Here is a 19,192-nt window from a genome sequence, read left to right as displayed (position 1 = left end):
GTCTCTGGATCCCAGCTGATGTGCAGCAACTAAGGGGCCGGACCTCAGTGCTACATGGAGGTCTATGTGGGTCGAGGAGGACATAGGCAGGAAGGGGTTAAACAGGCAAACAGGACGTGGAAGGTCCTTCAGGGGGTTCTAAGCCCACAAAACTTTGAGGGAAGGGACAGGGACTGTGACTCCCTCCAGTTCAGACTAACACTTGCTGTCTTATTGGGCCAGTTTTCCTTTGCAGAGAAATGGGAACATCCACAGAACACCAAGGTTCTCGGAGCTCTGGACCTTGGAGGTGCCTCAACACAAATAACCTTCCAGCCTGGAGTCACCATTGAGGACAAGAACACCTCAGTCTTCTTTAGGTTGTACGGCACCAACTACTCGCTCTACACCCACAGCTACCTCTGCTATGGGCAGACGCAGGCCTTGAAGATGCTGCTGGCAGCTCTGCACCAGGTACTGCAGCCACTGGTCACCTGGATCTGCTCATCCATTTCCCATTGCCACAAAAAATCTCTTCCAGAAAATTTGCGCATGCCTGTGGAAAAAGTGTTAGGGAATTGGGAATTTTCACAAATTAAAAAACCTGGGAGAGGCTTAGTTTTTATCTACTGAACCAAAAAATTCACTCATTTGGGTGGAAGGTGGTGGTGGTGGTTCCCTGCCAGGGCTCCCTTCTCCCAAGATGTTGACATGTAATGGCATTTTTCGTCATTTCCCAAGCCCAGCTGTATTCTTACGTTCTTCCCTGTCTCCATTCGCTTGCCCTTCCTCAATTTCTGCCCAGAGAGAGGATTTCCAACATACCTCCTGCACACCGCTTCACCACTAAAGCAGTGTCCTCCCATCTCACCTCGGACAAAGCGTACAGCCCAGCACTGTGGGCGACAGAGATGCTTGGGGACCATGCAGGCAGGGTGCATCTTCAGTCCTTTCTGGGTTAGGGATTGCAAGATGCAGTGGGGACAGAGCAAATGCCAAGAGCAACAAGCTCTCCGTGCAGGCAGAGAGCACGCATTGCCCTCGGGACCTGGTTGCCATCCCTGCGGCGAGGCACAGGTTGGCAGTGGCATCGTCACCCCAGCACAGCTCAGTGATGGGGCTGACAGCAGGACCGGCAAAAGCTGTGGGCAGGTTAATCATGCAAAGGATGGATCCTGCTTCTCCTCAAATCCCCCTAGGGTCTAGATCCTGCTTTTTGGGAATGTCTAAGCACAGGATGAGCTGTGGGGAAGGTTCTCACTGGCATGCCACGCCAAGCCCCACTAATGGCTCACACTCTCTCCAGGGCAGCCCGTCTCCCCAGCAGATATCACACCCCTGCTACCCCAAGGGATACCAGGAGAACATCACCACGGCAGACCTCTATGACAGTCCCTGTGTCCGTGCACCGAGCACACCCAGCCCTGCACAGGTCCTCACGGTGATGGGGACAGGGGACCCAGGAGCGTGCAGCATCGCCATCCAGAAACTCTTCAACTTCAGCTGTGGGGCCAACAGGACATGCGGGTTCAACGGGGTTTATCAGCCGCCTGTGCGGGGACAGTTTTTTGTAAGGAGCCTCTGTCCCTGTGGCTGTGGTGGGGGAGGATGGAGAGTGGGAGTCTCCTCTGCCACAGGTTGTGGGGTGGGAGAGAGGGGACCCCAGAGCTGGTCCCATCTGCAAACTTCTTCTCTTATGCTCGGAGGTGTTTTTTGCCTCCTGTGATGTCCCAGCCCTTGTTGATGGAAACGGGAAGATCTTGTCCCAAGTCTGAGCTAGCTCAGAGTGCAAGTAGCAGCCCCAGGGCTTGTCAACCAGCTCCAAAACTTTCTGGTAGACCATCAAGTGGGTGCTGGATGCAGAACTCTGGGAATTACATAGGACTCTGTCCCCAGGCAACAGAGGCCCCTGGGTCTTTTTTTTTTGGGTGAGGAAGGAGATGTAGCTTTTACCATCTCACCTTATCCCCAGGCCTTCGCTGGTTTCTACTACACCTTCCACTTCCTGAACCTGACTGGCCAGCGGTCTCTAAACGACGTCAACTCCACAGTCCAGACCTTCTGCAAGAAGAACTGGGCAGAGGTGAGAGCCCTGTGAAGGACAGCAAAGAGCCCTGTGCTTATCCTATCTCAAATCTCTGCTCAGGGAGCACACATCCTGGGTTGTGTTTCTGAGCATGTTTTATTCCTCGTTGCACTGTGTCCCCCGATGGCCCCACAGCTGGTGGAGACCTTCCCGCAGGAGAAGGAGTACCTACCCACCTACTGCCCCGTGGCGATTTACATCTTGACGCTGCTGCTCGATGGCTACAAGTTCAACGAGCACACGTGGAGCAGCATCCACTTCGGCCGGCAGGTAAACACCCTGTGGGGTGGTGGGAGCAGGCAGGCAGCTGCGGCCACATTCTTGCCCTGGCCTGAAGACATGTTCAGGAGCAGCATCCCTTGAGTCCCCTGAACCAGAAATTTGCCCCCGTCTGCTACTCAGTGATCCCAGCACAGCTTCACTCTTTCTTACCTGCCCCAAAACCTCTGATGCCAGCTTGTTTCTCACTTCCTCTGGTGTGAACATCAGCTAATTTTAAGGAGGTCAGAGAAGTGCAGAGCAGGATTTGGCCACTTTGGTCTCTGATGTTGGCCAGAATTGACTTGAGCATCAGAGACTCCATGACTTATTTGAACCAGAATATGACCAAATGTGAAGGATCATGAGGGAAGAGGAAAGCTCAGATCCAAAATCATGGGCAAGTCACAGAGGCTCATCTAGACCAGAGCAGTCATCCACGTTCAGCTGCCCTTTAGCCCTTGGGAAAGGGGGACAGGAAAGCTCTCTGTGCAACTGGTGCTGGTAAGATCAGGTTCACCACAGTTAGGTCCACCTGTGAAATCACAGCTGGGGCAGCTCATGGGAGAGGTGCCCTTCAGTCCCTTGCATCGAAGCTACCGGTGCCTGCGAGATCACCTGTGGATGATCTCCTCTGCTCTCTCACCTCAGGCAGCAAACACGGACATTGGATGGACGCTGGGCTTCATGCTGAATTACACCAACATGATCCCCACGAAGGCTCTGGAACACATCAAGGGGCACCAGCCCAGTCTGTGGGCAGGTGCCATCTCCTTCATTGTGCTGGCCATAGCGGCAGGCCTGGTGGCCATTTTCCTCCAGTGTTTCTGGAAAACCAAGTAGCTCCCAGCCTCCTGACTAGAGGCATCCTGCCCACTAAACCAGGCAGAGAAGTGGTGCAAAACAAGGTGGAAGGGGGAGAAGAATGAGGGCATTAGACCCATCTCCATTGCTCAGGAGGTCTAACTGGGTCGTCTCTGTAGAGATGTCAAAGGTGTCTTGAGCTCTCTAAGTACCTCCAAGAGGAAAAGACTCCTTTAATCTGGCTGACAAAAGCTGACTGAGACTTGGTGGCTAGATGAAGCCAGATAAATTCAAACTAGAAATAAAATCTGTTTTGTTTTTCAAATACGAAAGTCACTAACCAGCCTAGCACAGTTTCCCTGGCACTTCCAGTCCTGCTGGGCTGCTCTGCCAACAGCCGTGGGAGGCAACTGGTGATGGAGAGCAGTGGTAGCCACCTAAATTCTGAGGGGAGGGGTGACCTTATCTGTATCTTGCCCTGTGCAAGATGTGCAAGGTTGTTGTAGTATGTGACAGAATATCTTCCCAAAGACACTCTCAGCTGTCTTTAAAAATATTTACTGGCATACCTCAGCAGAAAAAGTAGAAGCTAGTTTAAGAGCTGCCAACTCTGGCTCAGGTTTTATTTTATATTCAAGTTACATAGCCCAGCTTTGTCAGACACCAAACCCATAGCAGGTTCCAGCTCCAGGCACTTGAGTGCTTTATTTAGATCAGCAGAGCCCAGCGCAGGTCAGCTGCAGGAACTGGACAGTCATTTCAGTCCTTCCAGCTCCAGCCACCAGCCCAGCACCGTGCTGCCCAGTCAGCCCTCTTCCCGGCACCTCCAGGACTGGTCTGAGCAGGGGTGTTTCCACAACTACCCCTCCTCTGTCCTCCAAGACCCCTGCCCACACAGCATGAAGCAGTAACATCCAGGCAGGACTTAAGGGCTTAAGAAAAGAACCAAAGGGACGTGGGCTGAGGAATGCTCAGAGCCCTTTGGCTCTGGCAGATCCATGGGGTATTTGCTGTGGAAGATGATACATGGTGGTCCTAAGCCAAGGTGTTATCCCATCTACCCCCCTGCAAACTGGTTACAGAGGCCTTGCCAAAGAGCAGCATCTCTATCTCGTGGAGATAAAGATACATGGCCCAAGGGCCTGGGGAACTGGGCTCTGCCTCCTGCTCACAGACAGCTATCCTTGGCTTCATTAAAGTGAGGCTCAGCCTTCCCAGCCTAAACTTGAGCAACAAGGGAGAGGGGATGAAGACCTCCATCCAGAGGAATCTCTTCCCACCCAGCGGTCTGAGCCCCTGTGGTCTGAGCTGCCACATAGCCCATAGCCAAACACCAGGTCCCTGCTCTTCTCTCTGCCCTGCACAACCATGTCTTTGGCAGTATAAGCACAGAGGTAAAATTGCCAGGTCTGGCAATAGGCTGTAGAAAATGCTGTCGGACTGCTGGAACTGACCCCATGGGATCTGTGAGTGGGGGACATCTCTTGTCCAGGTTCAGGAGAGCTCCTGGCTGTGCTGGCTGTGGCCCAAATAAGCTGGGACTGGTGTCTCCCAACCCTGGGAGACAGTGCAGTTGGGCAGGAAAAGGGTCCTGTTTGCTATAAGGCAGCACCACAATTGGTCTGGGCTGCAAAGCATTTGGGGAAGATGCCAGTCTTGCCATTGCAGTGTCCTTCAAGCCAGTCCTCGTTCACTGGGAAAACATAAAGGAGTAGGATGAGCCTTGGCCCATATGAGTGGAGTTAGCAAGAGTTTTCATGGCTGGAATTTAACTCTGGGCAAAACCCAGTGGAAGCCCATACCTCCTGAGAGTATGAGCCTGAGAAAGCACTGGAGAGGCCATCTATTCCCCAGTTCCCCCCTGCAGCAGACCCCAAAACCCTGCCCCAGTACAAGCCTGCAGACAGAACTGGAGAGCTACCTTCAGAGAGAATATCCAGTATATCTCCCTTGCTGAATTCCAGGTCCCCCGGTCCCTGCGCAAGGTAAGAGTGCTGAGCCAGCATCTGGTAGAGGACGGGTCTGCTTGAGTGGGAGTCTGAGTCCTACAGTAGAAAGTCAGCATGGAGGTTGCAAGGCAAAGCAAAGATTTGAGTCCAGCACAGCCGAGAAGCTTGTCACAGCCCACGTACCTGGCAGCAGAGTGTCAGCCTGCCATCTGTCAGCTGCTGCCACATCTTCCCTAGATCTTCCTCTCCCGAAACCGCACCCAGCTCTTTGCCATCCGAATGCCTGTAGCTGCAAGGGTTCATTAACATGGCTTGAATCATCTCACTTAAAGCCAAACTTTGAGGCAAGCCTAGTCCTCTACCATCTTCAGTCTTCAAAGTCTCCTTTGTAAGCCAGCTCTGAGCTTGTCACCTTGCATAGTGACAAGGGGCCACCCTGCATGCTCAGTGGGCAGAAACGGCATGGTCGGGGAGTGACACTGTCACCTCCTCACACACTTACTGGAAGGGAAGATCCTAAACTCTCCTGACTACACTGACTGTGTGTCTGCAGGGGTGTCAGGGAGACCTTACCCCAAGACCAATGCACACTTACACCTGACTCCCAAATTGCTCAGTATTGACCCTAGTGTATCCCAAAGGCTGAGTCGAGCGGGAGAAAACCCAATATAGAGCAGCTGCATCTGCAGAGAGTTTTTCCTTCTGTTTCCCCATTTCTTGACCATGGTACAGTTTCCTGGGAAAGATCCTTTGGGCCTCCAAAGCCCATGGAGCACACACTGTTCTCTAAATCAAAAGCCATGGTAAAGTTAGCCCTGCAAGGAAGGCTGTGCACTCACATCTTTGCTGAATCTCTGCTAGAGTGCTTTGACCCCACTTCTTAAATGCTCCCAGGAGAGCAGACACAGCTGGATGCCTGTGTCCTCAGGGAAATGGCTGCTGCCTCCCCATCACACACAAGCACACACCAAGAACACCGGACCACCCGGCTGTGCTGCAACGTACCTCAGCTTCCCTCGCTCTGCTTGCTGGCCAAATCGCTCCCTCAGCAGACACCTCAGGTCCGGCAGAGTCGGCACCTCGCCTGCCCTCACCACCACGGTGCACTCGCAACACGCTCTCAGCACAACAGGTCTGTCTGTACTGGATGAAGCTCCTCTGCTGGTCGGTGGGATCTGCTGAGAGATGTGGGACGGTGGACAGTCTGGTTATTCAGATTATAGACACCTGCACAGTGGGATTGAGTACACCCTCAGCAAGTTTGCTGACAACGCCAAGCTGTGTGGTGCGGTTGACATGCTGGAGGGAAGGGATGCCATCCAGAGGGACCTGGACAGGCTTAAGAGGTGGGCCCATGTGAATCTCATGAAGTCCAACAAGGCCAAATGCAAGGTTCTGCACCTGGGTCAGGGCAAACCCAAGCACAAATACAGGCTGTGCAGGGAATGGATCGAGAGCAGCCCTGAAGAGAAGGACTTGGGGGTGCTGGTTGATGAGAAGCTCAACATGACCTGGCAATGTGCACCTGCAGCCCAGAAAGCCAACCGTGTCCTGGGCTGCATCACAAGCAGCATGACCAGCAGGTCGAGGGAGGGGATTCTGCCCCTCTGCTCCGCTCTGGTGAGACCCCCCTGCAGTACTGCCTTCAGCTCTGGGGTCCTCAGCACAAGGACATGGACCCATTGAAGCGAGTCCAGAGGAGGCCACAAAGATGATCCGAGGGCTGGAGCCCCTCTGCTGTGAGGACAGGCTGAGAGAGTTGGGGTTGTTCAGCCTGGAGAAGAGAAGGCTCCGGGGAGACCTTAGAGCAGCCTTCCAGTACCTAAAGGGGCCGACAAGAAAGCTGGAGAGGGTCTTTTTACAAGGGTCTGGAGTGGTAGGACAAGGGGCAAAGGCTTTAAACTGGAAGAGGGAAGAGTTAGATTAGATGTAAGGAAGAAATTCTTCATCATGAGCCTGGTGAGGCAGTGGCACAGGTTGCCCAGAGAAGTTGTGGATGCCCTGAAAGTGTTCAAGGCCAGGTTGTACGGGGCTTTGAGCAACCTGGTCTGGTGGAAGGTGTCCCTGCCCATGGCAGTGGGGTTGGAACAAGATGATCTTTAAGGTCCTTTCCAACCAAACCATTCTATGATTCTGTGACGACACAACCCCTTGTCTCAGTGCTACCATGTAACAGTAGCACAGCATCAAAATGCAGATCTGAATTTCAGAGGGGGAATTATGGATTCAAAGCCTGGTATCAAATGTTCCTCCCATGACCCAGGAAGCCTGTTTCCAGGTCTGATTGCAGAGGTACCTCCCAACCCCAAACTTATATGAGCAGGGCCCCTACTCCTTCAGTCAGCTGGAGAGGTGCAGCCAAGGGCCCATGTTCTGCTGCCTTCTGTCTGGAATACAGATGACAAAAAATTACTCCAAAGTTCCTTCAAAGAGGGGCGGCAAAGACAAAGTCAGCAGAGCTGATCTGCAGCTGGCACTGCCAGAGAGGTGCTGTCCTCAAGTGGACACAGAAGTGATTCCAGTGCCATCACACACAGCAGTTGGTAATGATGTGGAGGTGCATCACAGGACAGCACCCCAGAACACCACAAATATGAATGAATTGTGGTACCCTGACTGACAGGTACAAAAAATGCCACACAGGAGAGGGGAAGGGACCGTGGGTAGTTCAAAGTCAGTACTCTCTTGCAAAATGGGCTGTAAAGTGCATGCCTGAGAGCGTTGCTGTGTCTGGGGCTCTTAGCTCCTTGGAGGGCAGCAAAAGGGCACTGTGCCGGTAAGCCTCAACCTTGGGCTGCCTCACAAAATGGTACAGTCACAAACTTGGGAGCAGTGGAGATAAAACCAGATGGGAGCTTCTCTTTGGAATGGGAAAATGGTCAGAGGAAGAATTTTTTCCAGTGATTTTGGGGCAGCCCAGGAATTTTGGAGGATCTGACTAGGAATCTTGCACTTTTCATAGCCATGATCTCTTGAGGCTGTGCCAGCTTCAGCTTGTGAAACACCTTACCTTGAAGTCCATTTGGGCACTGGCATCATTTGCAGAGGCATTTTCTCCCTCAGGAGATTCTGCAGAACAAAACAAGAGCAGAGGAACAGTGCCTGCAGTCAGCACAGGCCTCCAGCAGCTCTTCTGCAACCCTCCAGCAACACGGGCAGCCATGGCTGCAGTGGGCAACCAGGCTCCCCATGCACCCCTAAAGCAGGAGGGTTTGGGAACAGCTTCACCTAACACCCACTGAGGTCCCTGACCCAGGGGACTACCTGGCTTCTGCTTCACATGGAGTCGGCTGGGAGGCACCTGGGCAGGAGGGAGGGGAATCCCATTGCTGATCTTCTGCAACAGAACATCATCAGAAAGGAGTGAGAAGAAGACACCAGAGACTGGGCAAGGTTGGTATGCAAGACAGAGCCTGCAGCCAGTTATAAATTTCTGGGTGTAACCCCAGAGACCCAGGGAGACCAGTTCATTAAATGGGCTGGATGAGGTGGAACACTTGAGTTCTTAATGGTCTCTGCAGTTCTTGTGGGTAGCAGGGGTGGTGAGAGGTTTGGTGGAACACTTCCTTGGCCTCCTGGCCCTTGCTGGGTTGGTGCTGGAGCAGAGGGAGGCTGCTTGCACTGTGCTGAGAGCTCTCCCCAGCATCTGCCAGCTCACCCGGGAACTTGGGCTGGTTCACAGTGAGACATCCATGGAGCAAATACCCAAGCATGTGCTATGGCCAGGGATTTGTTTGGAGGGGAAAAAAAAAATAAAATCATAGCAACATCATAACAACAACGTGCTTCAAAAATCTCTCACAGGCAATAGGGGTCCGAGTTGCACCTTTCCACACTGGGTTCAAAGAGAAAATGATTTGAATCATGTGTGAATATGCCTGTGGTGGAGATGGGAGATGAATGAATTTTTCGTAAGTCAAAGGTGAGGGTTTAGGGCTTAGGCACATGGCCTCAAGGCAAAAAGCAGTGCCTGTTTAAGATATTACTGTGCCACTGCAGGAGATTAACCTGCTCTCACTCTGCTGGTGAACTAGAACATGTGAGCACTCCTCCCACGCTTCTGTGCTACATCTACTGGCTGTAGACATCACAGGAGCAGGCTGGATGAACATCTGCCTCAAGCCCTCAAACTCATCGTTGTGTTCCAGTGCCTCAACAAATTACAGTGGGTCAGGAGAGCCATGGCAGGTGCTGATCTCTGTGTGCTCCATCAGCCCACAGCAGATAAGAGAGAACAACACCTAGATCTGCTTATGATGCAAGCCACTGTGCCTTGGCTGTATGTCCAAGTCCCCAGATTTTGCTGTAAAGAGATCTGATGTATACAAAAAAAATAAGGATTTTTCCTGCTCTTAACTCTTCTGTTGTTCCTGTTCAGGAGCACTTGGTCTTCAGTCGAGACGTCTCAGTGTTTCATACTCTATGTTTCTCTTACACAGTTGTCCTGTTCTGTGATAATCTTACAAATAAGTGTCCCAAATGTATCTCTTGGTCCCTTCCTCACCCCTAGTTGCAAGGTTGTCAGCTCACCCATTTATCCATCTTTGAGGCAGGCTCCAGGAGAGAGCTTGGTATGCGCAGCTTCTGCAGGACACAAAGCAGAGCAGGGTGAGACAGGAGCTGCTGCTGTGGCAGACACAGCCCCAGCTTACCCAGCCCCATCTTCTGTTAGCCCCACTTCTGCCCTTGCCAACCACCACTGCCTGCTCATACTACTGCGACACGAATGTGCCCACGGGGGGCCCAGGGTCGCATACAGTAGCTCAGGTGGCTTGTGCTCAGAAATTTCTGAAAAAAATCCAATGGTCCTTTTGCAACTTTTTCTGCTGAAAGCAGTACTGCTAATTGAGCGGTTGCAATGTAACAGACCAAACACCCACCAAGCCCAATACCCTGCTGCTAAAACCGATGCTTAGGCAGAGAGCAGCAAAGTTACTGAGGGATACCAGTCCAGCAGCATTTCTGTTTTCTGACAATCACTGCTAGAGAGCTATTAATTTCAACTGATCACTGTGAGTAATTATGCTTTTTTTTCCTTCAGTGTCTATTATTTTACTTTTTTTGACTTTGAATTTCATGTAACACTTCACTGAGTAGTCAACCAGCACATTCAAATACTTCTGTAACTGTTCATTGTCAGCTTCAGATACTTCAGGTTATGCTGAATGGTTTGACTGTCTGTCACGGAACATGGACCCCTTAAGAAGCACTATATCACTCTCCCTATTAGTATATAATGTATGAATATGCTAAATGCTTAGGTCACAGCAGATTCTCTGTGGGGACATCCTTTCTTTAAAAAAAAGAAAGAAAAACCTGTTCATTTATGTCCACCCTTTATTTCTATATTTTAACCTGCTATCAGTCCTCAGAGCACAGCCTCTCCTGCTCAAACAGCTGACTGTTTTTTTAGTGGTCTTGTGAAGAATCTTTTGAATTTTTTTGGAAATATAGACAGATACTACATTCACTGGCTCAACCTAATCCAGGTATACACTGGCTCTTTCAAAGAACTTACATAGACATGTGAGAAATGGCTTCTGTCAACAAGATTTTCCATGTTGTCATATTTATCTGCTTCTATTCAATCTGTTTACACTATAGTTCCCTAGTCTGCAGAAAGACGTCAGATTTGCCGGACTTTAATTCCTTAGGTCTTCTCCAGAGCCCTTTATAAAACCCGCCTACACAGATGAAACCCTCCCAAAACCTTCGCAAAGTTAATTTAACAGGGGCACTACACACCAGGTAAGGACCGACCAGTCTCCTTGGCTCCATTAGAGCTCTCAGGTGACAAATACTGCTCTAAATGGTGGTCCTCCGTGAGGTCTGTTATCTTACATGATTCCACAATAGGATCCTGTATGGTGGAGAGCACAAGTGCCCAAAAAGATGCGCATGTGGAGCTACAGAGGTGAATGGCAGAAGCTGGTAGGAGCCAAGTGTCAGAGCACATGGTTAGCAACTGCTCTGTGGAAATGAGCTCCTGAACTCATCCTCTGCTCTGCAGTGCTACAGGTGGGTCCCCAAGGAATGTGCTCAGAGGACTGCAGCAAGTTCCTGTTCACAGGCAGGGCTGCGGTCTCTGCTGGTGGGGATGGGTTGGAAATCCCACCCATTTTCCTTACCTGTCCATCGTGTATGGCTGTAGCCCAACCATCTGCTCCTCTCGCCAGCACAAAGACCAAACTGCTGGCTTTCACTGCCAACTTCTCCGAGTCCTCAGGGTTATAATGGGACAAAACTCGATAGTAGCCTGACTCGCTGTCCCTGGAAAGAAAAAATGACAGCACCTTTACTAACCCTGGAGTTCTGGTGCTGGATGGCTTTGATCCAGAACACTGCACTGATCCAAATTGGCAGGTGCCAAAACTTTCAGGTGTTGGGAAATGATGATTTCCATTGCTCCTTTTTGGTCCAACTGGGAACAAAAGGAGCTTGGAAAACACTGATTTCCCAAACGCAACTGCCCCATTTTCATTATACTGATAAACATTCTCCAGATCAAAACAATTATTAAACTCAGCCCTGAAGTACTGCTGGTACAATATCACCAAAACAAATGACTTTTGTGTTTTTTGAACCAAGGTTGATATTGGCTCAGTACAGCAGGGCTGGGAGCCAGTATTTGGAAGCCTTGTCCTGGGAACTAGGACGGGACAGCTGAGCATCCTCTGCCACAGACCTGGGCAGGTCCCACAACCTCTCTCTGCTTCCATTCCCCAGCCATGGCATAATCCATGCCTGTCTCCCAAGACTATTGAATCAACTCCTGCAAACTGCCCTGAGATTCTTGCATGAGAGATCCCACTGAACTGCAGTGTCTTTTGTAGCCACACAAGCCTTTGTATGTTTGTCATTTACTCTACCCTTGGTGAGACGCAGGTGTGGATCCCACAGAATCTTCAGACAAAGACATCAGAGAACAAAACATGACCTTCTGAACAGAAATAGTGAGAGAAGAGTTAGACCAAGGTGGAACTGAACACTTACCGCAGAGTACCAACACTGGGTTCATAAAAGCCGTGTTTCTGTGGGAGGAACAACAGCATCTATTTATAACAGTACCTTATACAGCAACAATGCCACCTTATTTACTGTCCCACTAAATACTACACTGTGGTATTTTGTCTTTACTTTTGATCACATTTGTCACACCACAGCACCCAGATAGAAGTCTGCTGCTCCAGGATGTCCTTACCAGGATGTACCTTCTACTTCTTCCCTTCCCTCTCTATTCCATCATGAGGTGAGTTACAAAATCTTTTTCCCTACCCTTGGTTCTAAGAAACTTATATTACATTTCAAGGCAGCTGACAAATTTACTAAAGTGCGGGGCAAACACATGTTGAGCAAAGTCTCCACTGCTGTTTTGACATGATAAAGAGACAAAAATGCATCTTCAAAGGGTTGGAGTCTCTTCCAGCCAATGCTGAAGCTCACCATCTGGCTTTGAACAGCCTCTTGGATCTAGTCTGATATTGCACTGTTTTTTCCAGCAGTATGTTCTTACCCTGATGGCGTTAGGATCTGAGGCCCTACCTGGAGCTCCGTGACAGCCCCATTCCTTCTTTCACAGCTATGGCTTGCTCACCTGAGGCCTGAGAGGCTCAAAGCCAATGTACTCATCGTTGGGAATGATGGACGAGATCACCTGTTGGAGGACAAAGCAATGACTGAATCCAGGCTGGATGAAGAGACTCTCAAACTTATTGCACGGTTATCTTCTGACATTCTAAGGTCAGGCATAAAGTAGAGCCATGCACATAGTGGAAAAAGCAGAGCTGGATTTTCAAAACAGCTTCAACTGTTCATTCCTCTGTTTTTTTTAGTCTTTCCAAGGTTTCTTTAAAAATACATTAATGAATTACTTTCCTTTTCCTTTATTCATGTTGGAGGTCTCTGGCCTGCAGCACTTCTGCTGACTGCACTGGTCACAGAACGGATGAGAGAAATTCTCTGCTGACTTATGTTAACCGATGTGACAAAGCATTTGTCTCCCAAGTGCCTGCCTGTCCCACTGGGAATGAAGCAGGGAGTAAGAGCACGCTGGAAGAATGTGCTCCTCTTGAAAATGTCATTGTCAGCAAAAGGACAACCACAGGGTTCCGTAAGTACTTGCTCAGCTTTTTCAGAGTTTAAAGTTACCAAGATTGGGAAGGTTTTTTAGTGCCAAAGTGCATTTTTGATAGAAGAGGTGGCAATTCTAACAAATTTTGGCTTCTACATCCCAGATGCCTTGACTGGCTGCAAGCCCTGACAATCCTGCTCTTGGGTCTCCATCACCGCCGTGATCAGTGCAGTGGCCAACAGGAATGGTCTCTGGAGATGTCAGAAGGTGGGATTTTAATCTGCTTGCTGTTAATCTTAACAATTACATGCCTGTTACCTTGGGTTTACCCAGGAAATCTTTTGAATCCAGCTGTTCAACTTCCTTCTTTCGTGGTCTGAAAAATTCCCCAAGAGGAACCTGCATGGGCTCTAAAAACAGATGGTCCTAGGGAAGGGAAAGCAGAGAAGGCAAAGCCATCAACTAATATTAAATGAAACTAACAGCAGTGAAAAACAAATACAGCTTCCCTATGTGTGCAAGATCAGCTCCAGGAAGACAATGGGGCAAAAATTATGTCTGTGAACTTGAAAAAGGTCACTCAGGTTTAACAAGCATATGCAAACTAAGAGCTCAGCAGCCACTACCCAGTGTTGAGTCAAAGGCTGACTCTGTTGACATGGGATGGGCGGGAAGGGAGGGCAGTACAGTAGGGTTTATTAAACAAATCTAGGCAGTTTTTCTATTTGAGTTCAAATGTTATTTTCTTCTCCTCTGTTCAACCACTGAGTAGCATGCTAATAGCAAATATTAAAAAAACACTAATATAAAGCACAAACATGATGCTAGAAGAGATAATCAGAATAAAAAAAGGTGATCATCTCTTAGACATGATACAAATAAGATAAGGAAGTATGGAGGTAGCAAAATAATGAATCCTCTAGGAAGAGTAAATCAGAGATCTACATATTTTTCCTGATCATAAGAGTCTAACAGGAAACTATTATTTAGAACCAACCCTGGAAACACTTTTACACTCTACTTAAGCTCTAAATGTGGTTGTCGTTAATATCTGAGCTGCCACCAATTGTTACTGAGGCCAAAGGGACTCAAAAAGTCAGCCAGTGTCATGAAAAGGGAGACCCTCCAAATCTGCACTTGTAGGGGTTCTGCACTTAAACACTGCATAAGGCAACTTGCTTTACAGTACAAGTACGAACAAAGCTAAGCTCCTGAACAGCAGGGACTAGAAAGCAACCTCCTCAACCTGAGACATTATCCCATAATTCTCCACCATGGTATTTCTGTGCTATGAAGCACCTGGGGGTGATGGAGTTACTTGATTAGCTAAAGCACCAGTTTGGTAGAACATCACATGAAAATGGCTTAGACTCTGTTATCAGGTGACCAAGCAGGTTCCTAGGAACTCACAGAGGTTGTCTTACCTGCACCCGCTCAAGGGCCAGGTCCAGGATTGCTGTTCTTCCTTCAGGTCTCCATACAACAGCCTTATCTAGGGTGACTCTGGCCTCCTGCCACTGCTGCAACCGGCACTGCGCTGCTGCAGTGCTGTACAGCACCTGGAGTGGGCAAGGAGGGAGCAGTACTCAGAGAGCTGAGACCAAGCAGACACCCAATAAGACTTACTGAACTCAGCTAAGAAACAGGAACCAGGCACTGAAACACCACAGATACAACAGTAGCACCAATCTACTCCCCACTGGCCACAGGGAAGGCACTCTGAGCAGCATAGCTGAAAAAACTTCATAATCAGAGTGGAAAGAGATAAAAGCTGTACCTCCAGGCTAGCTCTGTTCAAGGCAAGGGGAACATGAGATGAAGACTCCAGTACCACACAAGTTTTCATCTTATCCTTCCTGCATCTGAAAGGTCAGAATTTTCTTGGGTTTCTTTCTGCATGCAATTAGGTAATATTTTTTGCTGTGCAGGGTAATTCTGACTCCCTTTCACTGCAAGATAACTTAACTGAAACTTTTTCACGTTGTAGTGGGCTGTGAATGTGCAAATTGTCAGCTGTAGCTTGCTACCCTTTAGCAGCATGTAAGTATGTTCAGTGGTGAAGTGGCAAAGTGTGGGAGTATTGCAGGCTGGGTGTTGGGAAGCCTTGATCTATATGCTGAATTAAGAGTGGGAGATCTCTTCTTGTTACTGGCCAACAGTCAGTGTATGGAAAAGCTGCTGACCTACAAGGCAGAAGTGTGGCCTAAGAGACTTGCTGTTAGATACCTTGCTATCTTATATGATAGGGTTATCAGCTTGTAAATTGCTTTGTGCTATCTGGATGCAAGCACTGCTTAGGACAGAGGTGCAGCTAATAGGATGCTTTTCGTTTACTCCTTAGTCATGCCAGTAGAACACTGCTGTTTGGGATGGGGTGGGGAATGGCAATCCTGAACGTTTACAGGAACTGCAGAGATGCTGTCTCTTGGAGAGGCAAGGCAGCAGCTCACACTCAGCTCAGAATTGCTACAGCCTTGCAAGAGGTGAATACTTCTGGATTTTTCAAACCATACAGCATTATCTCCCTAGAGAAGATCAGATGCAGCATGTGAAAGGCCATGCATGGAGAAAGCTGATGGTGCAGTTCTGCAGGATTATGTTTGTGTATTTTGAAAAAAAAGGTCCAGGAGGATGTAAGAGCAAGATACAGTCAAATCAGGATGCAGATACTGAGTCTGGCGTGCCAGCAGAGCGAGAGCACATGTCCTAGAGCATGTGGAGTGAGGGATTCTGTGTTCACACTAGAAAGGGTAGCAGCCCCCTCCAGATTGCCTTGGTGCACTCCCTTGTGAAGGGAACTTATTGTTTCTAAGTGTGTGTGAGCTCAGAGAAGGCATTGCCATGGCACTGAAACGGTTAAAAACAATGAGGTTTGGGTAATACCACAGATGCCAAGGATAGCTTCTTCCTGCCAGGTATAAGGTGCATGAAAATTGAGTGAGACTGATGGGTTTGATTGACTGAGAATGATGGGTTTCTGGACATGCTTGACTTGAGCTACACAATGACTCCTCGCTCTTGTGGAAGTAAATAATTAAATACTCTTTCCTGTATCTGCTTTTCAGTCTTGTGTGTGGACTCAGAACAGAAGACAAAATGAACCCTTGCAGTAAAGTACAGTTTCCAGGAGTCTTTTACATTCCAAATATTTACAATCAATTCAGACTTAGATCTTTTTTGAACAGGTTGACTGCACGTAACAGTAAGATCTGCAGAGTGAAGTGTTAAAGAAGCAAAACACAGCTTGCAGCCCAGTGTGGAAGTTTAGACACAGAGGTAATGTTAAGAGCAGTTGCTGCAGTTGGAAAGACAGGCTTTCATGCACAAAAGTTTCTTAGAGCGTTCTTTATGGACCAATTTTGTTCCATCTGTCTACAATTCAACCTATTTCAGCTTTTAGAGCTGAGGAGTTCACAAAACTTACAAGCATATTTACATGCATCTAAGTGTAAATATTACATGCATAGATAAGTTAAAAAAACCCAATATACAAATTCCTGTGCGTCTGCTCTGAACAATTTTACTTTTCAAACTGTTGTGATTTGCTAGTCTTCAGAGATGACATTGCTTTATGACTTTTATGATTAAGTTCCTTAAAAAATGCAAGCAGAAATTTTTTACTGTTCTAATGTACTGTCTTGAAAAGCTCTTGGGTTTCTAATGCCTACTGCTGAAGACCTGATGAATATACCTGGAGGGGAAGGACTGTTGAGACAGGTTGACTCTTACCTCCCATGCACAGAGTATGTGCCTCAGCCCCAGCTGCTTGTAATCAATGAAGGGATTTTTTCTTAGATGACTGAAGGCCATATGATAGTCAGAGAGAGCTTCTTCGTACCTACAGTGCAGAGATGACAGAAGAAACTGAGACTAAAGAAACTGAAGACTCTAAGAAGTTCAAAAATCAAGCTAGCAAGAAACATGTATTTTTTTCTGTAGCCTGGATGAGGAGAGCTGCACCAGAGACATGTGTCATCTTGTGACCACAGAAAATTCCCTGTCCTCTCCTTGTTGGTTGTTAGCACAAAATGAACATGGTGTGTCTCTCCTCTGGGATTATCTACACTGTTTTACTGTCTGGGATAAACAGTACGTTTTGATACCTGAAATAGTCGCAATTCCAAGAAGGAGAAAATGTAAAGAATAAAGATTAGCAAATGCTGTGAGCTCCTTGCCCAGCTTGCTGCTGGCAGGCTTGTCTCAGGGGAGAAGCGAGGGCTGGGAAACACCTGCTGATGGTGAGCAGTGAGTGTACATGCATGGCCAGAGCATTGCAAGCAGAAATTTAGAGAAACTCTAAATTAGTCTGAATTAGGGAATTAGTCTGAATTTACACCAGCTATGCAACTGAAATCAAAATGGGTTTCCACTGAGACTGCATGTGGTGAAAGAAAGGGTGCAGGAAGGGCTGTGCAGCGGTCACCCGACCAAGAGCCAGCGAGCATGGCCAAGAGAAGGTGTCCAAGTGGATGTGGGTGGGAGCAGCATCCGATGAGGGAAGGAGCCATGGAGTGCTGGTGGCCATCACCTCCTTGGGCAGGAGGCAGGTCTGCTGGCTGTGCTGCCCTTGACCTGCACAGCCTGTGTGCTCAGGGCGGGCTTGCTCTGCTTCTGCCAGCTGCAGCACAGTGCTGGGAGCAGAATGGAGCAGCTCCAGTGTGCTGGCTGGGGCTCCTCCATGCCTGACTGCAGCTCTGCTGGCACAGGCACAGAGCGTGTAGCTGCTCAATGGGCTAGCTGTGAGTGCAGAACTACACACTTTAACTCCCAGGAATAGTCATTTTGTGGAAATTAAAGTCTGGAAAACATGGGGGGAAATAACAGGAAAGAGAATAACTGAACTTTTAAAGGTAAGAAGGGATCTGTAAAATCTTCCACCAACCTCCCTGAGCAGGATGTCACTGTGATTTAACTGTGGAAACAATGAGTAATCAATCCCATGACACTAGCGGGGCAATCCCAACATTAAATCAGTGAGACTGAGATCAGGGCCACAAAATCTGCTGTCAGCCAAGAGTGAGACTCTGATACTATGGGCAGATGGTATTTTTAGGAAGGCCAGACTCACGTGTACCATGTGAAGATACACCAAGCAGCGCAATTATATTTTTTCATTGCCAAAGAAAATGTGAATGCCAACGTAACCTTCTGGTAGCCCCCCACACAGGAGCAGCTTCTTTCTCTGTGTGTGTGGGACAGTAATATCATCTATTGGCCCCACCCAGGGCCCCAGAGTTGTACAGCTCATATCTTCTCAGCCTTATCAGAGACAAGACCTGTGATGTGGTTTGCAAGGCTAAACTGGACCTTATTAACTGTTTAAGATTGCAAGAAGTGAATTTTAGAATCATAGAATCATTTAGGTTTAGGAATAAAGTATGACTAAAAGGAGGAAACCACAGACTGAAATGGACATGTGCCTCACATTTCCAGTTGCAGATGGACAAATCCTCTCTGAAAGAAGCCAACAGCTAGGGAGCTGTCTTTTGAAACGGTTTTATCGAATGCCTAAGGAGAAAAACACAGACACATACCAAGGATCAGTTAGGATCTCTCCTGTTGATATGTGGGTATATGCACCCAGACACCCATCTCCAAATGACACTTGAACTGGGCACAGAAGCCATCCCTGGGCTCGTGACCAGCTCGTCTGGACTGACAAGCACAGGGCTGCAATCGAGGCTGGAGATAGCTCCAAGTCATCTTTCAGGTCTTGACTATGTATGAGCTGAACTTCAGTTTTTTATTCTTCCTTGGTAAAATGGACTGGACATAAACGAGCTATGTTTGCCATCTCGTATCTTGTAATGGGAAAACTGTTTTGCCTGCAGCAGAGTTTGCCCTGACAGTGGGAGCAGCAGGACTGGCCAGGCTGGGGAAGGTTGTTTGAAGCAGCCTATGGCGACAAGTAGGTGAAAGGGTGCAAGGAAGAAAGCTGAAGAGCTTCACACAATGCACCTATGAGTCAGTATTTTTGGTCCCATTTTTGCAGCTAAATACAGGCAAGTATTAGCAAAGCTGGTAGCAGCTTGTGGCTGATGGTTC

At 48.5% G+C, this 19,192-nt stretch overlaps 2 protein-coding genes across 2 annotated transcripts; one reads left to right on the top strand and one right to left on the bottom strand.

The window, feature by feature from the left end:
* Positions 1-54: 54 nt before the first annotated feature.
* Positions 55-3,238, top strand: ENTPD8 (ectonucleoside triphosphate diphosphohydrolase 8). Its single transcript, XM_009709686.1, has 5 exons — positions 55-453; positions 1,286-1,549; positions 1,952-2,062; positions 2,201-2,335; positions 2,975-3,238. The coding sequence occupies exons 1-5, from the start codon at positions 55-57 to the stop codon at positions 3,164-3,166; spliced, it is 1,101 nt and encodes a 366-aa protein (XP_009707988.1). The 3' UTR covers positions 3,167-3,238.
* A 1,487-nt stretch (positions 3,239-4,725) lies between these two features.
* On the bottom strand, positions 4,726-18,655 carry NOXA1 (NADPH oxidase activator 1; the record flags this gene model as incomplete). Its single annotated transcript, XM_009709685.1, has 14 exons — positions 4,726-4,820; positions 5,025-5,172; positions 5,260-5,365; positions 6,082-6,251; positions 8,087-8,145; positions 8,341-8,413; positions 9,607-9,660; positions 11,205-11,346; positions 12,070-12,107; positions 12,671-12,730; positions 13,466-13,573; positions 14,572-14,706; positions 16,877-16,985; positions 18,573-18,655. Coding segments are annotated over 14 exons (1,380 nt in total), but the record flags the coding sequence as incomplete, so codon positions are not given.
* Positions 18,656-19,192: the final 537 nt, after the last annotated feature.

The sequence above is a fragment of the Cariama cristata genome, unplaced genomic scaffold (assembly GCF_000690535.1).
Source record: "Cariama cristata isolate BGI_N322 unplaced genomic scaffold, ASM69053v1 scaffold42801, whole genome shotgun sequence".
Lineage (NCBI taxonomy): Eukaryota > Metazoa > Chordata > Aves > Cariamiformes > Cariamidae > Cariama > Cariama cristata.
Note: the sequence above shows the minus strand (reverse complement) of the source record. Positions and strands in the feature narration are given on the sequence as shown.

Bases quoted from the DNA above. Each gene is read 5' to 3' on its own strand.
- ENTPD8 (XM_009709686.1), top strand. From the start codon at position 55: ATGGAGGTCTATGTGGGTCGAGGAGGACATAGGCAGGAAGGGGTTAAA. The intron at 2,063-2,200 runs GTGAGAGCCCTG...ATGGCCCCACAG, and splicing joins GCAAGAAGAACTGGGCAGAG to CTGGTGGAGACCTTCCCGCA. The intron at 2,336-2,974 runs GTAAACACCCTG...CTCTCACCTCAG, and splicing joins GCATCCACTTCGGCCGGCAG to GCAGCAAACACGGACATTGG.